Source organism: Zalophus californianus, chromosome 17 (assembly GCF_009762305.2).
Source record: "Zalophus californianus isolate mZalCal1 chromosome 17, mZalCal1.pri.v2, whole genome shotgun sequence".
Taxonomy (NCBI): Eukaryota; Metazoa; Chordata; class Mammalia; order Carnivora; family Otariidae; genus Zalophus; species Zalophus californianus.
The window spans coordinates 29,928,215-29,952,696 of record NC_045611.1 but is presented as its reverse complement, the minus strand read 5'-3'; the positions used below and the strand labels follow the sequence as shown (position 1 = coordinate 29,952,696).

The following is a 24,482-nucleotide window of genomic DNA, read 5'->3' as shown; positions in this document are numbered from 1 at the left end:
GTGGCTTTCCTCGTGGACAGGTCATGTTGCTGTGGGCCAGAGAGGGCCTGAGTGTCTATTAAATCAAGATGCCTTCCAGCCCATGAAACATGCCTTCGTCCCTTTCTCCTCATGTCCCTTGCCCCGCTCTCTTCCATTCGCTCATCTGAATATTTGCGTGCCTGTCACGTGTACAGTGGCACGATGGGCTTGAGAGATAGAGCCATCAACATCATCCCCAGGACATCTGTGATGAGCACTCCCTTTGTTGAACTTCCATTTTAGTTGGGGAGACAGATCCCAAACAAATGAACACATGGATAATTATCTGAGAGACCTGAAAGTAAGTTCTGTTAGGCAGTCGGGAAGGAAGGACTGACTGAGTAGAGGGAGGAATAGAAGGAGGAATGCGTGTGTGGACAAACGAATGAACTCTTTATTGGGTGCTTTTGCTGTGCCAGGCTCTTGGCTGACTCTCAAGCCTGGGTGATTTGGGGATGACATTGCCATTAGTAGAAACAGCAGTTGAAGACATTGGGGGAAGACAGTAGTTCATCCAGTTTTGAACAGGCTGAGTTGGAGCTGCCCAGTGGAGCAGTCCGGCAGATAAAGGCAAACAAGGGTCTAAAGCTCTCCTCCTCCCTCTCCTGCAGTAGGACATGCCTACACAGAAGCCGCCAAAAGGGGCCCTCCGGAGTACAGTTTGAACAGTACCCCTGTGCCCTGATTTCCTTTTTTTCCAGGTGGACCAATTTTATGAGGGTAGCGGTACTTTCAGAATATCCGGAGAGTCAGCATTTTCTGCTTTAATCACAGCTGTATTTGTGTCCTCTAAGTTTTAGGCAACATTGTGAGCATTAATTAACTTTTAAATAAAGAAGCGGGTTTGTGTAGTGATGCTGTTGGGAGAAACACATTATCTCAAATCTATGTCTTATATAGTCTCTGTACTTGAGTTCAAGCTACTAATTAGACACCTCCACTGTGAATGATATAACGATCTTGCTTTCTATGTTATAGATCAGGGTCAGCAAACTGTGGCCTGTGGGCTAGCCAGCTGTTTTAATAAATAAAATTTTAATTGAAACACAGCCACACTCATTTGATTCCATATGGTTTATGGCTGCTTTGGAGTTACAAAGGCAAAGCTGCAGAGTCGCAACAAGACCTTAAGGCCTGCAAGCCTAAAATACTTAGTATCTGGCCTTTTAAGAAAAAGTTAGCTGACTTTGTTTTATGTGATCTTATGTATACAGGCTTTAATAATCACTTTAAAGTAAAAAGTAATTTTTGAAACATCACCATTTTAAGGTCACTTTTTATTTCTATGAAAAGTCAAAAATGATAATGTTCAGTGTTGGTAAAGTTATGGTGAAACAGGTACATTCATATACTTCTGGAAGTTTTTCTAATTGGTATACTTTTTGGAAAGCTATATGGGGATGTGTCTAAAGTACCATAAAAATATCTTTGATCTCATAACACTGTTTTTGGGAATCAAGCCTAGGAAATGCTTCAAAGAAAGCATACACACAACACATATAAAAATGTTCAGAGTGACTAAGAGTAGTGAAGAGCTGGACAGAACTTTAGTGCCTCTAGTACATGACTAGTTTATTAAATTAGTATCACTTCAGTGAGCAACCATTGAAAATACTTACTTTGAGTACTTACGTACAGAGAAAAACAGAATAGACACTGATGTATACATTCTGATCACAGCTGTGGGGACAAACAAAGAATCATGTGCAATAAAAATAATTAAAATAAGGTAAGGTGACAGGGTTATTATTTTATCTTAAAAATTTTTATTTCATGTATTGTCAGTAATAAAAGAGGGAAAAGATTTTTTTTCTAATATGAAAGTTACATTATTATTTCCCTCAAGAGAAGAGATGGAAAAAATCCATGCAGTGTTGTAGCCCTCACTTATTTTATAAATGTCCTTTCCTTCATACAGAATTAACATGGCATGTCTTATCTGTGCCACACAAAATGATTTGCTATTTTCTGTCCATTCAAAATATGTCAGAAACAGATTGTCTTAAGGAAGTGATGTTCTGAATTTCATTTTAGTTAATCAGAGAAGAAATCCATTTAGTTTTTCGGTTACATGTGACTAGATTATGTCTGACAGCTCTTGACTTTTATTGGATTTTTTTCTTCTGGTTGGAAAAGAAGAAATCTGTTCTCCTGAATATCTTTTTTTTAATTTAAATTTTATGAATTTTATATATAATTATATTGTGACTAGGTAGTTACTCAGACGATTCAAAATTCAGGAAGTACCCAAGAATAAGTAGTTGAAAGTCTCTTCCTCCTAAAGCCAACCAGTTCCTCCTCCCCAGAGGCAACTAGTGTTATCAGCTTCTTGTTATCCTTTCTGTGATACTTAATACATATGTAAGCAAATATGTGTTTAATTAAAAACATTTTTTATACAAATGGTAGCCTACTCTACATACCATTCTGCACTTTTGTTTTAGTAAGCCTTGGTGATAACTTACCAATATGTAATTCATACCTTGGAGTAGGCGGTGGTTTTTTTCGATATGACACCAAAAGCACAAATAACCAAAGAAAAAATAGGTAAGTTGGACTTCACCAAAGTGAAAAACTGTTATGCTTCAGGGGCGCCTGGGTGGTGCATTGGGTTGAATGTCCAACTCTTGGTTTCAGCTCAGGTTATGATCTCAGGATCATGAGATTGAGCCCCATGTCGGGTTCTGCACTCAGCATGGAGTCTGCTGGAGATTCTCTCTCTCTCTCTCTCCCCCCATGCTCTCTCTCCTCTCTCTACAATAAATAGGGGCACCTGGGTGGCACAGTCAGTTAAGCATCTGACTCTTGGTTTCAGCTCAGGTTGCAATCTCAGGGTCGTGAGATTGAGCCCCACCTTGGGCTCCATGCTCAGCACTGAGTCTGCTTAAGACTCTCTCTGCCCTTCCCCACTGTTCTCTGTCTCTCTCTCAAATAAATAAATCTTTAAAAAAAAATAAACAAATACATCTTAAAAAAAAAAACCCACCCAACCCTATTATGCTTCAAGAGGGTTCCATCAAGAAAGTGGAAAGAGAACTTATAGAATGCGAGAAAGTATTTTCCCATCACTTATGTCACAAGGTACTTGTGTCTAGAGTATATAAATAACTCTTACAACCCAATAATTAAAAAGATAAATAATCCAATTTTTTTAAAAGACAAAAGATCTGAATAGACATGTCTGCAAAGAAGATGCACAAGTGGCCAATAAACACAGGAAAAGATGTTGAACATCATTAGTCATCAGGGAAATGCGAAGCAAAGCCATATTGAGTTATCACTTCACACCCACTAGAATGTGGGTGTGAATGGCTGCAGTCAGAATCACAGTGACAAGTACTGGTGAAGATGTGCAGAAATTAGAACCCTCCTGCACTGCTGGAGGGAATATAAAATGGTTCAGCTGCTTTGGGGAACGGGCTGACCTTTCCTCAGAATTTTAAATACAGTTACCTCAGGAGCCAGCCATTCCATTACCGGAGAGAGATGAAAACTCATATGTGAATGTTCTTAGCAACTTGACTCATAATAGGCAAAAAGTGGGAGCAATCCAGATAATGAATGGAAAAGCGAAAGTGGTATATCCATACAGTCAAATATTATTTGGCAGTAAAAGGGAAGGAGTTACTGACACGTGCTACAACATGGATGAACCTTGAACTGTCATGCTCAGGGAAAGAAGCCAGTCACAAAAGATCACCTATCGTATGATTTTATTTTTAGGAACGGTCCCGCATAGCCAGACCTGTGGTCACAGGAAATAGACTGGTGGTTGTCTGGAGCTGGGCAGGTTGGCAGGAAGGGGGAAGCAGGTGACTGCTAAGGGGTACCATTTGTTTTGGGGAGGTGACCAAAATGTTCTAAAGTTAACTCTGGTGATGGTGGCATAACTCTGTGAATATACTATAAACTAATGAATTGTATGTTTTCACGGTGTGACTTTTATGACATGTGAATTATGTCTCAATAAAGTTGTTACCTGTCCCTGCCAAAAAACAAAAACAAACAAAAAAACGGGCCTTATTATAGGTTCTGTACAACAGATAAAACTCTGAACACCCAGAAAAAAATGTACCCTCCCTCTCCCCCCCCTTTTTTGGCTGTAAGTATGGCTTCACTGTAGTTTATTTAACAAGTCCCCTATTGATGGGAAATTTAGGTTATTTCCAGTCTTTTTAATAAATGGCATTGTGATTAGTAACCTCTTACATAGGTCACTCGATACTTGGGAAAATAAAAGTGTGACTAGAGCATGTTTATAGACAGACAGGTTGCAGGAGTGGCTCCGGGATAAAAGTGAGTGGTGATTCAGCTTTGCTTTCTGTTTTTTCCTTTGTAGCAAATTGGAGTCGCCTGCTCTTGTGCTCCCAGCACTCTGAGATCTTCATATTAAAATACACATTAGTCAGGCTTCTGTATTTGGCACCGTAACTTTGTTTTTCCAAGGCTTATCCGTGACACATTGTGTAAAATGGCAGTAACCATAGAAAGAATTTTTATACCAGGGCATTAGCCTTCAAGGTTATTTCTAAGGGATCTGTTTAAATTATATATGTCGAAAGAGAAACACTTTAGGGATACATTTTCCTCATTGGGTCGGAAGGGTATTTATAGCTTGCTTTTTATCATTCTAGGAAATCATGTTGTCATCAAAACCAATAGATGCACACTCCGTCTGCATTCTTTTCTTTTCTGACATATATCATTCAAAGGAGGAGTTGTCCATTTGACCTCTGTTTTGCTCCCACAGACAAAGAGAAGGATGAACTAGTTACCTGTGCCCTTGCCAATACCAAGGTACTAAGTTATGCCTTTGAACATGCCTTGAGGGCATGAGCCACATATTCTCCATTATTTGAAGAACCTATTCTGCCAAGGACTGCAGCTGCTTGGTTTTTGCAGAAAAGGAAAATGAGTTCTTTGCCCTGTGTTTATAACTTCAATTTCTTTTTTTTTTCCCGCCGTTACTATTCCCTTTTGTGGGCTGTTGATTCGATCATTTTGATTACCTTTCTTTCCCTTTGTTAAGTTCAGGGCACTTATAACAAAGTCAGTATCTTTGACTTCTTGGTTGATTAGTTATTCATCCAAAAACTACTTACTACTTTTCTTTTACATTTAAGACTTGGTTCTAGATACTGCAGTATCTGTAGAAAAAATATATGTAATAAAATGGTGTGTGTGTGTGTATACATGTATATATACATACATGTACATACATGGTTTTAGCCTCAGGGAGCCTATGGTTTAGTGATATAAGGCCCACATCATAAAAGAAAATCAGCAAGGAGAGTGGCCCAAGTGAGGCTAAGCCCAGAGCCCAGGGAGCAGGCCCCTATAGTGATTCTTAAGTTGAATATGGGCTGAGCTGTGGGGGCAACAGGTGAATGTATGGAAAAGGGACAAGTGTGAACATCCCCAGGAAGCATTGTATGGTAAACTTGGATTTTGCTTACAATCTTGAATGCTGGTTCTGTCTCTGCAGTGCTCTACTGGAACCTTGGATTATATCTTAGAGCGCTGCCAGCTGGCTCTGCAGAATGTCCGTAATGAGGTGGACAATGGTGATGTTTCTTTGAAATCCTTCGAGCCTGCAGTTCTGAAACAAGGAGAAGAAATCCACAACGAGGTGAGACTTTTCAAGAACTGGGAGGCTACTTGCGAGCTAACAAGTTGATCTGCCGTAGTTTCATATGGGTATGAGCCCTGAAATTCCTCAGTGAGAGACAAAGAACAGTTTAATTACCTACAACGACAGCAGTAACCAGAGTATCCGCATTTTTGTGCCAGTTCTGTAAGCCTCTCTCTCCGCAGGACAATGCAAAGTGGGCCCATAATGTGGGCGCATGCGGGGCTTGTGTTACAGGAGAGGAACTTGAGCCAAGGGAAGCTGAATCTTTTATAGTAGGTAGTGAGCATGCCTGACCTTTGCTCCAAACCAGAGACCGTCTTTATCCTCCAAGGCTGTTAGCATCCCTGCCCTTTGTTCTGGAGGAGAAACTATATCTTACAAGGTTGTTTCCGCTACCAAACATTCTTGCACTAGGAGGCTGAGGTGGAGGGAAGTTAGTGCCTTGCTCACAAGACATGCAGAAGCATAAGACTCATGAAAAGAGTAGTCTTCCCTCAAAGACCAGGGGGATCATGGGTGGGCCCTAAGAGCAAGTGTCAGTGCCTTGCTTGTTATTTACAAAATGAGGTGCAGTTCTGCAGTCAGACCAGCAGGATCCCGCCATCCAGGGTTTCACAAACTTTCCTGCTCTCAGTAACACCCTTTCCACTGTTTCTTTATCTTTGGACCATCCATGTTGTGGTCTACTTAAGACTTCTAAAAATTCCGCTCATTTGTTTAAAAAGATTTATTTATTTATTATTTTAGAGAGAGAGAAAGAGCGGGGAGAGGGAGAGAGAGAGAATCCCAAGTGGACTTCCCGCTGAGCACAGAGCCCGACTCGGGGCTCGATCCCATGACCCCGAGATCATGACCTGAGCCAAAATCAAGAGTCAGATGCTGAACTGACTGAGCCACCCAGGTGCCCCATAACTCAGCTCATTTTTTATGTAAATACATTTCTTTGAAAAGGAGGCTTTGTATTACCACTTAAAGTAGAAGCCAGTATCACTAGGCAAAAGAAAAAGGAGCCAGAGAAATCTCGCCGGTGAAAACAGAGCAGTGTCACCACCTTCCAGCAGGTGCTTTTGCTGGGAGGAGGCTCTGAGCCTCAAGTCTCCATTATCCCTGGGAGAAGGGAGATTTGCATACAACTGCATGCATTTACTAACAGTCATTGAATGTTATACTTCAAATGGGTGAATTTTGTCATGGGTAAATTATACCTTAAAACAAAAAACATTAAAAGGAGAAAAGGAGATTCCCAAGGGCTAGAGAACTGTTGAAGGTTATCACCAACCTGCGACTTTCTCTTTGCTAGAATTGGAAGGATTGATGGAGAATTCAGGATATGAAAACGTTCTCTTTCGTCCTTTCAACAAGTAATGACTGATCTTGTGTCTGGTATCTTCTGTGTACTTTAAGATATACTGGGAAGTAAAACAGTCGTTCTAGTGTAGGGAGATGACAAGTAATAAACTTAAGGCATCTGTTCATCTGGTAGTATGTTAGACTGAGAGAGCTAGAAAACATTCCCACTGAGAAGATGTGCCACGGGCAGGGGCTTAAAGGACTTGAGGAGTGAGCCATGTAGGTATCTGGGGAATAGCATTTGGGCAGAGGGAGAAGCCACCGCAAAATCTGTGATGTGGGAGAATGCCTGGTGTTTCCAGACTAGGTAAGGGACAGTCTACCATTGTGACTTGAAGGGCAGGAGTGGGGCTGTGAGTTAGGGGACATGAGGTCACAGAGGTGGTATTCGGGGACTGGAAGGCAGCAGGTTGTATCAGTCCTTGGAGGTCCCTGTAAGGACAACCACTTTCCCGTTTACTCAGAGGGAAATGGGGAGCAACTGAGGGGTTTGGAGCGGAGGAGAAACAGTGTCTGCTTCCACAATATCATCTAATGTCTTTAAAGAGATATTTAGGATCTTATGAACTGCTCCACACTTTGTGAAACATTGCCATAATCTCTAGAACCAAAGGCAAAGAAATTCTTCCTTATGAGCAACACTTCTGATGCTCATAAGCTGCACTCAGGACTGACGTTCTTCCCTTCATTGTGCCTGATAAGTGTCCCATTTTCTCTCCTCTTTGTCCTTGCTAGAGACATTGTTGATAGCTAGAACTTGGAGAGACAGAAGCATTTATGGGCCTGGTGACCTCACTGAAATTAGACTTGGTAGCAAAGTTATGTCTTTCTCCGTATTTGTAGTAAAGAAATTCTAATCTGGAAATCTAAGTCTTTTCCTTCTCTACAAACTTTGCAATGTTAAGATTCAGGCTAGCAGAATGGGTGTTCTCTTTAATACTTACCTGGCCTATTTTTGCCCCCTGTCCTTCTGGTCTTCTTCTCTGACTGAGATTTTTTTTTTTTTTTTTTAAGATTTTATTTATTTATTTGACAGAGAGAGACACAGTGAGAGAGGGAACACAAGCAGGGGGAGCGGGAGAGGGAGAAGCGGGCTTCCTGCCGAGCAGGGAGCCCGATGCAGGGCTCGATCCCAGGACCCTGGGATCATGACCTGAGCCGAAGGCAGACGCTTAACGACTCAGCCACCCAGGCGCCCCGAGATGTTTTGCTATCGTCAACCGGTGGGGCGGTCTGTAACAATCACCCTGTTTATCTAACAGTAGAATATTGTCATCTGAACCCATTAGTCTCAGAAAGTAACTGGCTGCTTTGGTCATTGTATATGTTAGCAAAGTGGGATAGAGCTATATCAGAAGCCTTAGCCCCTTGAGACTGGTCTAGGGTTGAAGGGAGAGAGAGATCTTGAATCTGAATAGCGTGCGTGCTCATCTTGTCCACCCCCCCAGCCTTTGATTCTTCAAGGCCATCCCCTTAAAGAATGAATTCTGTATGTCAAGGCCTATCGGCACATACTACTCTTCGGCCATACATGCTGGCCTGGGACGGAGCACTGGTATGCTGCCTTTCCACTGGGTCCCGTTGTTAAGCAATAGCACACATGTCCATAATAGTTCCCTCGGGTTCTTTATTGTTTGCTTTCCTCTTTCTTAAAAGCCATGTGCCTTCGCTGCACCAATTATAGGACGAAGCCCTTGGTTTTATGTGCTGCAGGCTTTCAGGCTATGTAGGTGTAGAAGTGGCTTGTTTTCCTTAGATGCTTTCTAACTAAGCGATTTGGGAACTTTGGGGAGTAGAACTGAATACCTTAAGCTATTTTTTCCTAATTTAAGATGCTTAGCAAAGATTTTTTTTTTTTTCCAGTCGGAAGCAGAATCTTGCTGCATGTTTTTAAATATTCTGTTTTCCTTCTTAAAAACAGTTTGGGTCTGGTCAAACCTGCATCTTCTTTAAAGTTACTTTGAAAGGGCCTTTGAAGTGTGGCTCTTTGTACACTGGACATTAGCATCTCTCCCTGCTCTCACATCTTTCTCAGTGAGATAACTTATTTCACTTATTACAGTGAGACATTAACCCCAGTGGGCCTGCTCACGCATCTCATGAGGGAACTGCGTGAGCTGAGCTGGGGCCAAACCAAGAGCCCACTAACTTGGCAGAAGAAAAGTAGGTGACAGTTGCTTTACCCGTAAGAGAATGGAAATAATTTACAATATATGGTGATGCAGTAGCTCATAAATGTGATTTTGAACTTTACTGTTGAATGCCTAAGGTTTCAGGTAGGCAGGTTTCTTCCCCTTCAGACTTTTCTTAAACATCTTTTAGAAGAAAAGTGTTTCTTGGCAGATCTTTTAGATTGTTCCAGGTACAGGTTAGTTATGAGGCTTTGAAGAGATGGTTTTCCGAGTCAGTTATGAAGCTGACACTGTTGTGGACATATTTGCATATTGCTCTGATCATTCAGTCGGCTCTTCAAGAACCTGCAAGGCCTCCAGGTTGTCAGTAGGCTTTGGGTAAATACCTGGGGGCATTGCTTACCTTTGTGTTGCATTGGACCAAAGGTTGTATCATAGTGAATTTCCTTTAAGGGCATGTCCAAAATCTGGGAGTTTGGTTCATAAGCATTGTGAAGTCCGAGAGAACCTCCAGAGAGTTCCTGTGTGTTGTCTCCCTGAGGCTCACATCTTTGGGGATCTGCGTCACCCATGGCGTGTCCTTGGCCTCACGTCAGCCGCAGCCCTCCTGATGGCTTGTCTCTTATTTCTGCTCTGATAGTTATGAGCTCCCCGGGGGCACCATACCCTGGAAAAGGGATAGAGACCCTACTCCTAGCATGCCTAGAACTTTATTGGTCAGTTGCTATGGTTGGCCTTTGATTTATTTACTACTTATTTTATTTTTTATTTTTTAGCCCTGAAGAAATTCAGGCTTCCCTTCTATTCTGAATCCTGATCCTTCAGCTTTTACGCAGCATCCACCCAGTAACTTTTCCTTTCTGATCCCCACAGTTTAGGGACGAAAAAAAATTAAAATAGTGCCTTCTGAGTTTTAAGTTCCTGAAATCTAGACCCTAATAGGTGAATGAGCTAATTACATAGGATAATCGATTTTCTTTCGTGGGATACCACAGTGTCCTCAACAATGGAAATAACTGGCCTCAAGATAGGAAAACCTTTTAAAATCTTTTCAGCTCTCCCTGACATAGGGCGTGATGCCATGCTGATAGGCTGTTCCTGGTAGCGTGAACACATTTCATGCAAAATCTCTTAAAAGTAAGTCATCTTGTAATAAATAATGTTGTTAAACCTGTATCTTCAGAGTTGAACTACACTTGTATTCGCTCTCCCTTCAGAGCAGTCAAGTTTACAACTGTCTCTTAATACCACCGATAAGGTTCAGCAACTATTGTCTTAATATTGTCTACATTCTTCTTTTTTTTTTTTTTTTGTTTAAACAGCTTTAACTGAGATCAGTCCTACATATCAAACAAACATTTGGTTAATGTAAACTAAAATCCTTTCATATGACTGGGTGTTCTCAGGTTAGTTATTTGAGCCATTTTCACCATTGTTAAATCTTCACAAGTTGCTTTTGTTTGCCTCATGAAAGTTCAATATGGATAAACACAAAAATTCTTTGTGGTAACAGGTAAAGATTATAATAGTTTGTCTGTGTAGGGAACACGATTACCTGAGCAAAGTCAGATGACCCAACATTAAGCTGTGAAAGCTCTACACTTCTTTAGAGGGCAGAGGTAAAAAGAGTTTGGGGGATGAATAGACTTGTACTTTGACAATAAAATTTGATTCTTTTCAAGTTGAAGATGAGTTTTTGAATATATGGGAAGTGGATAGAAAACAGTTTCTTACCCTTCCAAAACTTTACTCAGCCTCTCATCTACATATATTGGGATTGTTTCAGTTGCAAGGGACAGAAAACTCAGCCTGAATTGGCTTAAGTAGAAAAGGCTTCAGGAACAGCTTGATCAAGGGCCAGGTGGTATCACCATGTGGTTTTTATCATTTTATCTTGCAGTCGCTTCCTACTTTGTTGTCTCCATTTTCCCCATTTGTGGCAAAATGGTTATGGAATGCTCTTCCTGAATCTTGTCAGTCTTCAGACTTGCTGTGATTGAACATACGGTGATTGCCCCCATACCCGATTCTGTGACTAGAGAAATGTGGTGGGCTGATTGGCTGACACTTGGGTGGCACACTCCACCCCTGGTATTGGGGCTGGAGCTCTCCCCAGACCACATGGACTGGGACTGGGGAGGGGGGCTCAGTTACCAAATGAATAGCGGGGTTTTGCTAGAACAGAAGGAGGAATGCTAAGGCGGCAAATAATAACCATAATAATAACCATAGTAAGTTCATAGGAAGGAAAAGCAATTATTAATGTCTTTGCTGCTCTTTCTACCTATTATCATGTGCCCTGAGTTGAAAAGTAACAATTTGAATGCCTGTAACTTTAATACACACCCCTACAATTAACTTTGTATTATTTCGTTATAAGGGCTAGGATTCTCACCAGCCCCTCCTGGCCCATAGTAAATTCTTTATTGGTTTTAAATTTAAGGAACTTGAAATTGGTATCTCTTAATATGTGTCTGTGTTTTGCTCTAAGTACTAGTCTTTAATAAAGATGTTTAAAAGAAACTGATTTTGATCATATCTTCCCTACAGAGTGCAGGCTGCTGTATACTTTAGGATCTCAGTATTTGTGTTTTGTTTTGCTTTTTTTGGTAAAATTTATTTTTATTAATTAAGTTTTTTTTCAGGATTTGTTGATGAACATAGAGTTTCCTCACGTATGACTAATAAACGTGATGGAAAACCCTTCCCCACCCTAAGCTAGGTTTTCTCGCTAAGAAGACCTGTTTTAAGACTGCTCTTTTCTTGGCTTTGCAGAGATGCTCTGGAGACTCCAAGTTATATTGAAAACTGGTTAGGCTGAGCTTTTCTCACCTTTTCTCACCCTGTGGCAATTAAGTGACTGGAGGAGAATCGAGTGACGACCTTATTGTCCTTGACTGTCCCTCACGAGGGCATTATAACAACTGCCTTCTCCTTATGGTCCCCAGGTCGAGTTCGAGTGGCTGCGACAGTATTGGTTTCAAGGCAATCGATACAGAAAGTGCACTGATTGGTGGTGTCAACCCATGACTCAACTGGAAGGACTGTGGAAGAAGATGGAAGGCGTGGTAAGTACATGAGGTCCGGGACCATATTTTCTGGGATGCTCTGCTCTGTGACTCCTCTGCTGCCTAATTTGCATAGGGAAATACATAATTCATTATTCTAAACTATTAAGTCAGGTAACTCTTGGTAAGGAACAGCCCCAATTTTGTCTGTACAAGCTCAGTTTAGTTCAGTGAGTGTTTTATCGAGTATTTCCAACATACAAGGCACCATGTTGGACACATGCTAGGAAGTGACGTAGAGGGAACAGCAGTGCAGCAAGAAGATTTAAAATTCATTTGCCCTTTCAGACTCACCAGGCACCGTTCTAAGGGTTTTCCCCGGATTAACTTCTGAAATTCATACAACAGCCCTATGAAGTGTAGAAGCTCTTATGAATCTTAATTTATAGATGTGAAAACTGAGACATTGAGAAATTAAGTGCCTTGCCCCCAAGGTCAGAGAGCGAGTGGCTGAGCAAGATGGGGACCCAGGCTGTCTGGTCGTGTGGCTTGTGCTCTTAACCACGACGTTCAGTTTAACAAGGAGAGAGACATGAATGTAGCCAGGTGTTACATTAGCTAAAATGAAAGCCTGTAATAGAGATTAAAAAAAAAAAAAAAAAATCACGGTCCAGAGGAGGGAGTATTAACTTCAGAGCACTGGACCCGGACTGTTGTGAAACAGCAGATGTGGCTTTTGGGGACTTTGGATGGGGAGGAGTAGGGTCAGATAGGGCATTTGGAGAGGAACATCAGGCTCCAGGAAGTGTACTAACAGGATGGCAGGTGGGGAAGGACAGCGTGCCCTGGAGCAAGGAGTCAGGGGATGTAGTCGGGAAGTGTGGCTGGAGGGAGAGTTGAGGCCACTTGCAAGTTTTGAATTGTCTTAATTTAAATAGTAGTAATAATAGCAGACTCTTATGTGATACTTATGAATTACGAGGCACTATTCCGAATGTTTTATATATAACTTATTTAACTTTTATGACAACCCCATGAAGTAGGTATGATGGTTCTCTATTTCATAAATCAGGAGACTGAACCACAAAAGGTCTTCCTCAAGATCATACAGCCCTTGAAGTGGGGGACCTGGGATTTGAACTCAGGAAGGCTGGCTCTAGGGTCATGCCCTTCACTGCCTCACTGTCCTGCCTCCAAACCATTGACTTGGGAACGTAGTGGAAAAGTGATAAAAGCCTGCCCAACTCTAGAGGTAGTACCACTGCCCAGACTTGGAAATGTACTGGAAACAGTGAACTGGTCTGCAAAAATGTGTAGCTGGTGCTCACCCCTATTTTATAATAATGAAAATATCAAGTCACAACCCTGAAGGGGTCTTAGTTTGAAAGTCTACGTCAGAATCCGGAAGTCCTTGCTTTCCAGACATCTCCTCAGATCTTTAAATCATGCCTTTTCATGGATATATGTCTGAGGAAGGAATGTTATAATCCTCCTTTTATTGTACTAACAGTATCACAAAAATGGGTTCCTCCAAAGACCTGAGTCTCAGTGTAAAACTGAGCATTGTAAAACTGAGTTGGAGGTAATGAAAAGTCCATGCCTTAATCTCCTTAGTTCTGTTCCTAAAATTAGGCTGTGTAGTGTATGCTCCATTTTTATGGGATGTATATATAAAGGCAGCTTCAGTTTCAGGGAATTTTTTACTGTGTTATTCTGGTTTTGTCCATTTACATATGAGTTAGAAGAACCTCTTTATTGGCCAGACTTTGACTCTTAAGACATCAGGTTGACTTTGGGATTGTAATTTGACAACTCCGCAGATTAGAAAATTTGAATTGGCAAATAAATAAGAAAGGAACTCATTGATTTTGTTCAAAAAAAATTCTTTGCATTGCTTTTGTTCAAGGTTTTGTTTTGTTTTTTCTTCTTCTGAAGAGTAGTGTTTGGTGTTGGGAACTTACTGATTACATTCATTATGAATTCATGTAAAAGCTTTAGTTATAATTTTCTTTTTTTTAATCGGGCCATGGCACATTAGTTAGTTGGAATATCTTCTGTTTACTTTATGACTCTTGTGCAAAAAATACCAAGAAGAACAATCTTGGGAGGGCTCCAGAGCGAGTTTCCTTGCAGTTGGTGTGGCATTACTGAGTGTTCTGAGTGAAATCAATGGCCCCAGTGTCTCTCCTCAGCCAGCCTCAGGGTGATCATTATCAGCTGAGTGAAGGTTTGGGCCAAGATAAAAGGGATGATGCTTCCAAATTAAATTTAAGCATGGCTTCAAGCCTCTTTAAATGACCTTTAACAAATTCATAATAGTTTATTTTTGCTATTGGAAGAGACAGAAGATAATGATCATTTGGGAAAGTAAAGTCTATGGTTCTGTGGCTCTGTTAGTGCAGTGCCGTCTGGTATTTGTGTACTGGGGGGGCGGTGCTGGTACTGGGCGCCTAGAATTCCTGCTTTGTACCAGCCCACCTTCCATGTTCTCAGTTGCAAGCAGTAGGGGGCAATGTTGAGCCACCAGTTTGAGGCTTCAAGATGCTGGCCTTTGAGGAAAATGCGTACAAACGTACCATTAACTGTCAAGAATTATCCCTGTTGCTTCAAGTTAGCTGTAATCTCCAAGATTCCATAACACAGGAAATCAGTTGTGGGTTAACAAATTCAACAGCAATTTAACATAAAAAGTGCAGTGTTTGGTGCACATTTGGATTCTGTAGAATTAGACTAATCTGAACAGCATTTCTGAACATACTTTGCTTCCAGGGAATATATTACTCAAAAGTATTATCCTTTTAGACAAATGATTCTTCTTTATCTCTGTGCTTTTTTTTTTAATTGTAAAATCATGTGTGTGTTGTGGAAAGACTTCTGTAATTAACGTATTTTGTCCGTTCTGCACCATAGTATCGATCTCTTTTGGTGAAAACAAAACAAAACAAAACAAAAAAACCTTAGGCAGTATGTACATTACTTTTCACCTTTTGCTTATGAGTAAAGCAACCTCTGACGGCCCTTGTACCAGGGAAGAGACTGGTGGTGTGATTTCTCTCTGTCTCGGTGTTCCTTTTTTTTTTTTTTCCACCACTTTGTGGTTGGAAGGTGTAGTCTCAGGTTGGATACAGAAGAATGGAAAATGAGCTTTGCAATCACATTTCTTCCCTTAATGGTAATTGCTTCTTCACATGTCATAACCAGTCACATATTTCAGAACGTTTAGTCCACTGCGTCTAAAACTCCCCTAGCCTCTGCTTCCCATTCTCTGTTCCAGCAAGCACTGTTTTTAACACATTGTTTATTCTCGCCACTTCTCCCCCCCCCCCGCTCCCCGCCCCCCCCCCCCCCCCCCCCCCCCCCCCGCCCCAGGATAGTTTTACTCTGTGCTTGTTCTTGTGATGTAAATGTTAAACCTTATATTTGAATGACATTCTGATAAAATATCACATTTTCCCTGAATATTACCTCATGAATTTATGAGCCATTAAGCCCAAAGCAGCACAACCCTTTCGTATAACCTAAGAATTTAGGCTTACTTTTTCTTCTCATCTTTGCTCCCTGTTCAGGATGGTATTATTATAACCCTGGAACGCTATTCAGATATTTGTATTTTATTTTATTTTCTTAAACCAACCCACCACCTCACAACCAAGATTAGTGTGTTATGAGGTGACTCTTCAGGATAAGAGAGAGTTACCATTTGAAAGAAACTGTATAAGCTTTGCTTTCTGGGCGAAGAGAAATATGAAAAGCCAAAGTCTCCTGTGAGGTGAGGAAGTCTTGCTGTAGCCAGAGATTCAATGGATAGGCCATTTGTCTCTCAGGGTCTGGTATCGCACTTTGCAAAACTGACATTTATTTTACCTATAAAAACGTTTTAACACCATCAAATTCACAATGATACGAGAAAGAATGCTAGGTGTGATGTCCTCTAAATTGATGACATTTATTCATTTCCCTTTGACCTTAAAAAACAAAAGGTCAATTTAGTATAATCCAATGGAAATATTCTAGAATAATTTCCAGAGTAAACATTTTCAGAAGTACTGATGATTGATATACTAGAGAGAAATTTCTTCTTCTTCTTTTTTTTTTTTTAGTGCTTCTTTCTTTTAGAAGAAAAGAGTAGAATCCTGATCATTTTGAATGTTTTGAATTGCATTTCCTGTCTTGACAGTTCTTCGTGCTGGGATAGCAGTGCGTTTAATATGGCAGTTGGCCTTCATAACCTTTATTGACTTTAGTGGGAAGGAGCCAAGACAGGATCATTTTAATGTATCCGTTTTGAAACCATGTAAAACACAATATATAATTATGTTAGGTAAGCGATAGGCTGCATTAAATTCTACCCATTTATGTTAAAATTTGGCACAGGAGAGCAGAGAGACCTGGAAAACGAGTAGGTGTTTTATTTAATTCTGTTACCAGTTTCTTGTTGTTAAAAGTTTTAAGAGAGAAAGGTACTTATGAATGTAAAGGTTGTCCTTTACAAGTTCGTTATAATAGTTTAATTTCGAGATGAGTCATGCGTTTTTCCTTGTCATTTTGGCCTGTGTAAATCATCTGGGAGAGCTCATGCCAGGAGCCTGTCCACGGCTGTCTGGTGGAGCCTTTCCTAGTATAGGTTACACAGTCCTGGGCAGTGACTGAGCCGAGGAGCAGTTTGTTTGTTTTTGGAGAGATTAATGAAGCTATCATCACAATGCTTTAGATTAAATTCTTTGTAGCTGAACAGAGGAACAAGGCTGCTTTTTCATACACTGAAATATATACTCGGTATCCCATTATTGGTTATTCTATTACAGTTCAATTAGCTAAGTTCATTTTAAGCTTTCTTATAAGATTAAAGATTTTGGAGGGTATGAGGAAGAAAGGGATATACTTATTAATTTTCTGCCCATGTTAATAGTGAAGTTGCCAACTCATATTTATATACGTCTGTGTAAATATATGTGGGTGTATATATAAATATCTCCCCTTTTAGTGTGAATGTATATACTGAATTATATTTGCAAACATAATCCTTGCTTCCATTTTTCAGAAGTAGCATCACTGATAAAGGAGCAGAATATATTATAGTAATTTAGGATCTGGTGTGAGATGTCTGGGTGGTTTTAAATTAAAATTTAAGTTCCCTTCTCCCGTTTTTGATTGGTGCAGTGCTGAGTGGCTCAGGATAAGCACAGATTGGAGGCAGGTAAACAGTCACAAGTATCCAATAATTCAAATTATTTACACAGACACTGAGTTTGGGGTCCTCTATATTTAACTTTGGAAATTTGGAGAAAAAAAAAGAAAAAAAAGTCATTTTTCAGCTACAGTGGCTAAAAATCCTGGGCTCACCTTTTTTGTTATCTTAAACGTGTTCACTGAAGGTTGGTGCTTTCCACTCTCCTCCCTCCCCAGCCCCCCACCGCCGTTCCCCACAGCCACATTGTTCTATTAAGAGTAAAATATCTGAGAGGAAATTGTACGTGTAATTTAGCAATGAATTTCTAACAGGTTTTGATTCCTTTTTTGATTGCCTTCTGGATTTCTCTCCGAGTTTTCCAGTTTTTCCCTTAGTTGCTGCAGACTTAGTAATGAATTAAAAAAAAAAAAGCATTGTGTATCCTGTCTTTTTGGGGAAAAAAATTTACAATTCCAAGAGAATTCAGGCTTAAGCTTGAGAAACAGAATGTGCATCGAAAGCACAAAGGACTATGTTTATGATTCTCTTTGAAGTGTTTTTGCAACTGGATAAGGAAAATTTTAGAAACCGTCTGATAGTGTTCAGGGTAAATACTTAAACCCCTTTAGAGAATTTCCCACACAGATACTGTGCAGCAGAAAAAAGGGATACTTATGTTTCTTAAAGCTGCTACAGCCTACAGCTTTGTACTTAAAGACAGAGGTGTTGAATAGAATTCTACTGAGGATACATCCAGTGACAATATCTCCAGGAATATCAGAGCAAACCAGTGGGTAGGACTTTCTGTTTTTAACCCTTACATGTGCTGTATGGGAGTTGAGCTTTATTGGTACCAAGCACTAGGATGTGCCTTTTACATCCCAGGAATGTTAAGAGGATCGTTCAGGTGCCTCTGCTCTGCACACAAGAGGAACAAGGCTAAAGAATCCGAGAACAGCGAGACAGAGTGACGGAAACTGGGAAACTCCCAAGTATGAGCCTTGCCATCTCTCTTAACTCTTGTTAGCACACGCAGAGAAAACCTGGAATAAACAGCCACAGTTTCTCTTTTAGCCTCGATTCCATAGGCTTTAGCTACATTTTACTAGCCTTTGTTAAATACACACACACACACACACACGTGCACACACTCACACACAGGCACATGTGCACGTTTCACACATGTTCTGTTTTCTTTTCAAATAGACAAATTTGGTTGTTTTAAGTAATTGTAACCACGCCAGATTTCAGATTGATGCAGAGGTGTGAAGATCCTGCTTCTTTCCCCTGGGGGTGCTCTTGCAGCCTTGGCTGCTGGCATTTCTTTTGGATTCCTTTGACTAGCCAACCATCATAGCATTTCAGATATGAATCAGAACCCCAGGTGCCAGATTGGGGTGTCAGTAATTTCCATTCTTTCCTGGAAAAGTTACAGCCCCAAACAATTCTATACCTTATTTCTTCTAGTTCTTTTGGAGGGTGGCTGAGGTGGGGAGTGGGGCATTAAATTCAGCTCTAGTCTGTCGTTTATCTTCTTAGAAAGACCTTTGAAATATTCTAGAAGAGTCTCTGTTTAGAAGAATGAAGTTATGTTTAAAAAAATCGTCAGGCCTACAGTTTTGAAAGAAAAACAAGATCTCCAAAGGATGTGTGCTAGTTGTTGGGAACGTTATCAAGATTATAGGATCTTTTTTCCCCCAAGTTGGTTAATGAATGGTCCCTAAAACTGTTACCTTCTGAAGAAAATTGTTACGATGATCTAATGAAAAAGTACATAACATATAAAATACTGTACACATGCAGGCACTAGCACTGGTGATTTTAATTTATTTAATTTATTTAATTTTTTAAAAGATTTTTATTTATTTATTTGACGGAGAGACACACAGCGAGAGAGGGAACACAAGCAGGGGGAGTGGGGGAGGGAGAAGCAGGCTTCCCACTGAGCAGGGACCCCGATCGTGGGCTCGATGCCAGGACCCTGGGATTGTGACCTGAGTTGAAGGCAGATGCCCAACGACTGAGCCACTCAGGTGCCCCGATTTTATTTTATTTTTTTAAGGATCTTATTTATTTGAGAGAGAGAGAGAGAGAGCACGAGCAGGGGATGGGGCAGAGAGAGCAGGAGAAACAAACTCCCCGCCGACCGTGGAGCCCAACGTGGGGCTCCATCCCAGGATCCTAAGATCATGACCTGAGCCAAAGGCAGACACTTAACCTGTTGACACCCAGGCGCCCCACCACCAGTGATTTTAAAAGGAAGTGTAGACAGTCCTCAGTTTAGGAGCCCTTACTTAGAGGTCATTTGACTGAGTCCCCCTTAGTGATGGCGTCCCTCCCCTTTTCTCATCTCCCTTCCTCCAGAACTGGGGTCAGTCCTGGAGCCAGAGGGACTCAATGAATTGGAGCCCAGTGCTACTCTGGTAATGTTTCTACCCCACGGTGGGCTAAATACTTTGGGAAGCTGGGCTGGGAATCTCTCCATATTTTGCAAAAATGTCTCTGTGGAGAAATGTGCTCCCAGTGCCAAAGTCTGACTTACCAGAGAGCTCTGGGAACACATTAAGTTGGCTCTTCTGTGCATTAAGGGTAACAACCATGATCTGCTCTCTTTTCATTGACATCTGCAAAAGAATGACCTTTTTTTAAACTAAGGGAAACTTGATATGTTGCCTTTTCAGTATTCCTGAAAGTATCTCTGTGATCATTTGTAGATGATGTTTTTAACACCATCTTTTCCCCTAACACGTAAATTATGATTGACTTTTTTTGTACTTCTTCTACTTGACCTCAGCCCATCTGGAACCACCTGTGACGATCTCATTTGTAAATTTTTCCTTGATATGTATAAAAATCTCAGATAACCTCCAACCTGTTTTTGATTGACTGACAGAATTAGCCTTCAAATAAAAATCTGGAGTACTATGGCAATACTCAAAATTAATTTCTACTGTTTCAGACATATCTGCTTTGGTCATGAAGACTTGGAACAGGTGGTAGCTTGATAATGTATATCCCTTTCCTTAAATATTATTAATTTAAATGAGCAATTATGAAATACCCAGAATAATGCATCAGATCTTTAACAGATGTTGGGGGATCAAGAGGGCTTGTATTTTATTTAGCATCATATACTTTTCATGCAGTTAATAGTGAATGTTTTAATGGATGGAAGTGGTAGGATATTCCAGTGCCTGTAATAAATTCTCTGTTATCTGGGTACTGGGGTCTGATGTCTCGGAGACTTGAATAGTGGTTGGGCAAGATGGGCCATGTTTAGCTATTTAGTCATAATATCTCAAATTTAACATATCTCAAACCAAACTCTTGATTCCTATAATCTCCAGGATCACACAATTCAGTAATTTGCACTGTCCAGTTACTCAACCTGTAACCTTAGTGTTCTCTTGATTTATCTCTTGATTTATCGGTGAATCCTGTTAACTCTGTTTTCAAAATATTCATGATCTGGCCACCCTTCACCACCCCCTGTGCTACCACTTTGGTAAGAACCACCATCATTTGTTCATATAGCCTCCCTGCTTCTACCACCCTGCGTCCATCCCTGTGATAGTGTTCCTTTATTTTTTAAAAAGATTTTATTCATTTGTCAGAGAGAGAGAGAGTGCGTGCACAAGCCGGGGGAGCGACAGGCAAAGGGAGAAGCAGACTCTCCCCTGAGCAGGGAGCCCAATGTGGGACTCAATCCCAGGACCCTGGGATCAGGACTTGAGCCCAAGGCAGATGCTTAACCGACAGAGCCACCCAGGCGTCCCTAGAGAGTGTTCCTTTAAAATATAAGTCTGGTATTTCACTCCCCAGCCCAAACTTATCATCACATGCAGACATCCCACTTCCTCTCAACGAGCCTAGAGCACTACAGGGTCTGCTCCCCCCCGAACATTATTTCTCCTCCCTTCCAGCCCCCCACTCACCCTCCTACTGTCCTTAGAACATGCCCCAGCCTCCTCCTGCATCATGGCCTTTGCATTTGTTGTTGCCGCCATCTAGAATATTCTTCCCTCTGTTAATTTGCATGACTCAGTCCCTCATCTCATTCAGGTCTCTCTGCTCATGTCACTCCTTGGAGAGGGTTTCTTATGATAGAGAGTGCCTTGCCCTGTTCTACTTTGCTTCCTATTGCTCTCCACCATCTGCCATGATCCTCGTTTATTGTCTGCCTCTACATAATATAATCCCTATGAGAGCCGGACTTTGTCTCCTTCCTTGTAATTTCCCCAGCTCCTCGAACAGTAGGTACCTGACACTTGTTGAAGAAACAAATCGATGTGAGGTCAGCGTTCCGGTCCAGCCATTTCCTCCCACCCACGTTAAACAGCATGGCCTTTAATAAATTCTTCTTAACTCTGTACATTTCCCTAAAATGTCAGGTCCTGCTTAACAGGAATATTGTGGGGTTAGTTTCATTTTTAAACAAACGTAACCCTCCCAAACAATACCCCCAAACACCTTTAACATTTAAAAAAAATAATATTGAGAGCACAAAGGATGCCTGCAAAGGTCCTGTTTTATGCCTTTGGCATTTACCCTGAGAAGATTGAGCAGTCACTGGCAAACAACTTATGCAAATATGAAAAAAATTTTTTAAATGGGAGCCATAAGTAGCTTATTAGCAGCAGTGCTGCTAAAACTTAGAATCGTGGTGTTTCGTCTCATCTGTTGGCATTCTTTGTATTTTAGATTTTCCTGTTCTTGGAAAACTTAGTAGAGTAAAATTGTCAAAAAATTAAATGAGTTCCCCAACAAAGCTTGGACTTTTTATTACTAATTTCCGAAAGTTATATAGGGAAAGCAGTGTACACTGGACAGGTTTTGGGCACAGAACGAGGGAAATCTCTGAGGAGTAAACTGACTTCCGCTAGACAAGCTGAAAACTGATTAAAATATTTATCATCCTTTGGGTATGCAATAGCTTTTGATGATGGAAGGCATATTAATATTCATCTTTGCTGCTTGTCTACACTTCAGACAGATCCTAGGAAAGGATGTTCAGATGACCAGTTTTCCTTCCTCACCAGGAGTCCTTGAGCCCCAGTACAGCTTGGAACCAAGAAATGCCTTGTGATGTGATTGAGCTTTTCCTCTGGGGGCTGGGGCTGGGGCAATACAAACCAGGAGAGACCTCTGGGCTGGAAAGCTTTAAAGGATTACTGCTTTCTCACAGGAAGTCTTTTGTTAGAACAAAGGGAAAAGTTTGGTTGTAATTTTACAAGCAGCAGAACTGCTATGGCTGAGTTGAGTCCACGAGGCAGCCCTGGCTCCTTGGGTGGAGTGGTGGGGGATCCAGGCCTTACCAAGGGTTTCGGTGTGCATGCCACTGGAGGCTGAAGATTCCCCACTCCTTTCCCCTATGTTTGTTAAGGAAGAAGGAGAGAAATCAGTGGTGTTCGCTGCTGACCCCAAGGTCTTCTGACTGGTTGTTCTGGAATGTTCCATCTCTCTTTTGTCTTGAGACAGAGTGAATATATATGGTGTCCTCCTAGCCAGGCATAAGGAGCACAAGGTGGCCTGCTGGGGTTCTCAGGGTCTATCTCTAAAATATTTTTTTTCCTTTGCTGGGAAAAAGAATCTGGCTCAGTTAGTTTAGTTAGCTAGGCAGTGTTGTTTTCTGTCTAGATTGGAATAGTCTTGATTCCATTACAGGGAGGAGGGGGCAGCAAATAAGGGCTCTGAAAGAAACTGACCTCCTTACTGAGTGGTCTGCAAAGCCTGGAAATTGAATAGAATAGTCTCATAAAAAAGGCTCTTGTGTTAAGACGCTTAGTTTCTGTCTTTTAAATCTGAAACATTAACACCTTTTGCATTTTTTTTGTTCTTCCACACTGAGATCTTTTGATGGAATGTACCTTAAAAAAAAATTGGGACCATAATGATATTTGCAACCTATTTTAATAGAGTAGCATCAAAAAAGAAATATTCATTCTTCATTCTAGTCATTTCCTCATTCATCTGCTCCACTTTGTGCAGATAAGTGTGAAGTCCTACAAAAAGCCAGGCCTTCTGTCTCCCAGGTTGATAAGGCACAAGGCAGTAAGTAATTCAGAGGAAGAAAAATCAAAGGGGAGAGTGGATTCTGACATAGGCCTTTGGGAATACAGCGGATTTTGATAGATGGTGATGGGTGGAGGATATTCAGAGATGCTAGAAGCAGAGACATCATGGTGGGAAAACACAAAATCTGCTCACAAACTTGATTAGACTGGATGGAGTGTGGTTTGTGTGGGTCCAGTAGTGAGAGATAAGATTAGGGAGATTAGCAAGGAGCCTTTTCTAATGCATTTCTTTGCAAGGTACAGTGCTTTCACCCCTTAATGACTGCCTTCCTCAAACAGTCGTGGACAGCCAAGTGCTAATCATGGGCAGCTAAAAAGAAAATGAAATCTATCTTATGATCTTGCATTGGCAAAGGGGAAAGAAGTCAAAATTCTATTATTTGTCCAAATTTCAAGACCTATCTGCATCCCGAATACGGCAAATAAGCAATACTGTACATTTGCGGAAGGAACTATAAACGAGTTGATGTATTTTCCTGCCAAGGTCTTTTTTTTTTTTTCCTCACAAATTGAGTATCAGCCTAATAATTTTGAATTTTGGTCAGAGGCAGGTCTTCCCCTGTGTGAGCCATTTCTGATTCTCTTCCTCGTTTAGGTCTCTCTCATTTTATTTTACTTTTTTGATACGGGAATTGAGGTCCGGAGGAGTCGACATCTCCACCGCCTCTTGGACAGGCGACAGTTTTGAGGACTTAAGTACTTGCATAAAAGTCTTTTGAAATACAGCCAACGTGTCATTCATGAGTTATTTGATTGGGTTCAGGATAGCGGGTGTGGTAATCTGTCATTTCCACTGCTGAAATCGAGTGGTTTCTTTCCCACGCAGAAGCCCCCCCCTTCCTTTGGCTGATAGCTCCCCGTTCGTGCTTGCACACCCCATGCTGCCCTGTGTTTGCTGGCACGTTTTGGCTTGTCAGTCACACCACTTGAAAAACTGAGTCCCCGTTCACAGTGTAAATGGTGGTGGTTCACTCTGGGCTCTCCCACCTTGATGGATCGATTTCTGCTAGATTCGCCTTCTTTTCCTCATATGTGATGTTACAATTTCCCAGTGACGGGTTTTATTACTTTTTAAGGCACGAGGCGTTAATTCTT

General features: G+C 41.1%; 1 protein-coding gene across 2 annotated transcripts in view; it reads left to right on the top strand.

Annotated features, from left to right (window-relative positions):
* The window catches only part of FTO (FTO alpha-ketoglutarate dependent dioxygenase), a 372,377-nt gene that overhangs the window by 160,414 nt on the left and 187,481 nt on the right, over positions 1–24,482 (top strand). For both annotated transcript variants that reach the window (XM_027618868.2, XM_027618869.2), the window contains exons 6-7: positions 5,507–5,650; positions 12,084–12,203. In XM_027618868.2, the coding sequence (XP_027474669.1) occupies positions 5,507–5,650; positions 12,084–12,203 (264 nt within the window). The remainder of the gene's footprint in view (positions 1–5,506; positions 5,651–12,083; positions 12,204–24,482) is intronic.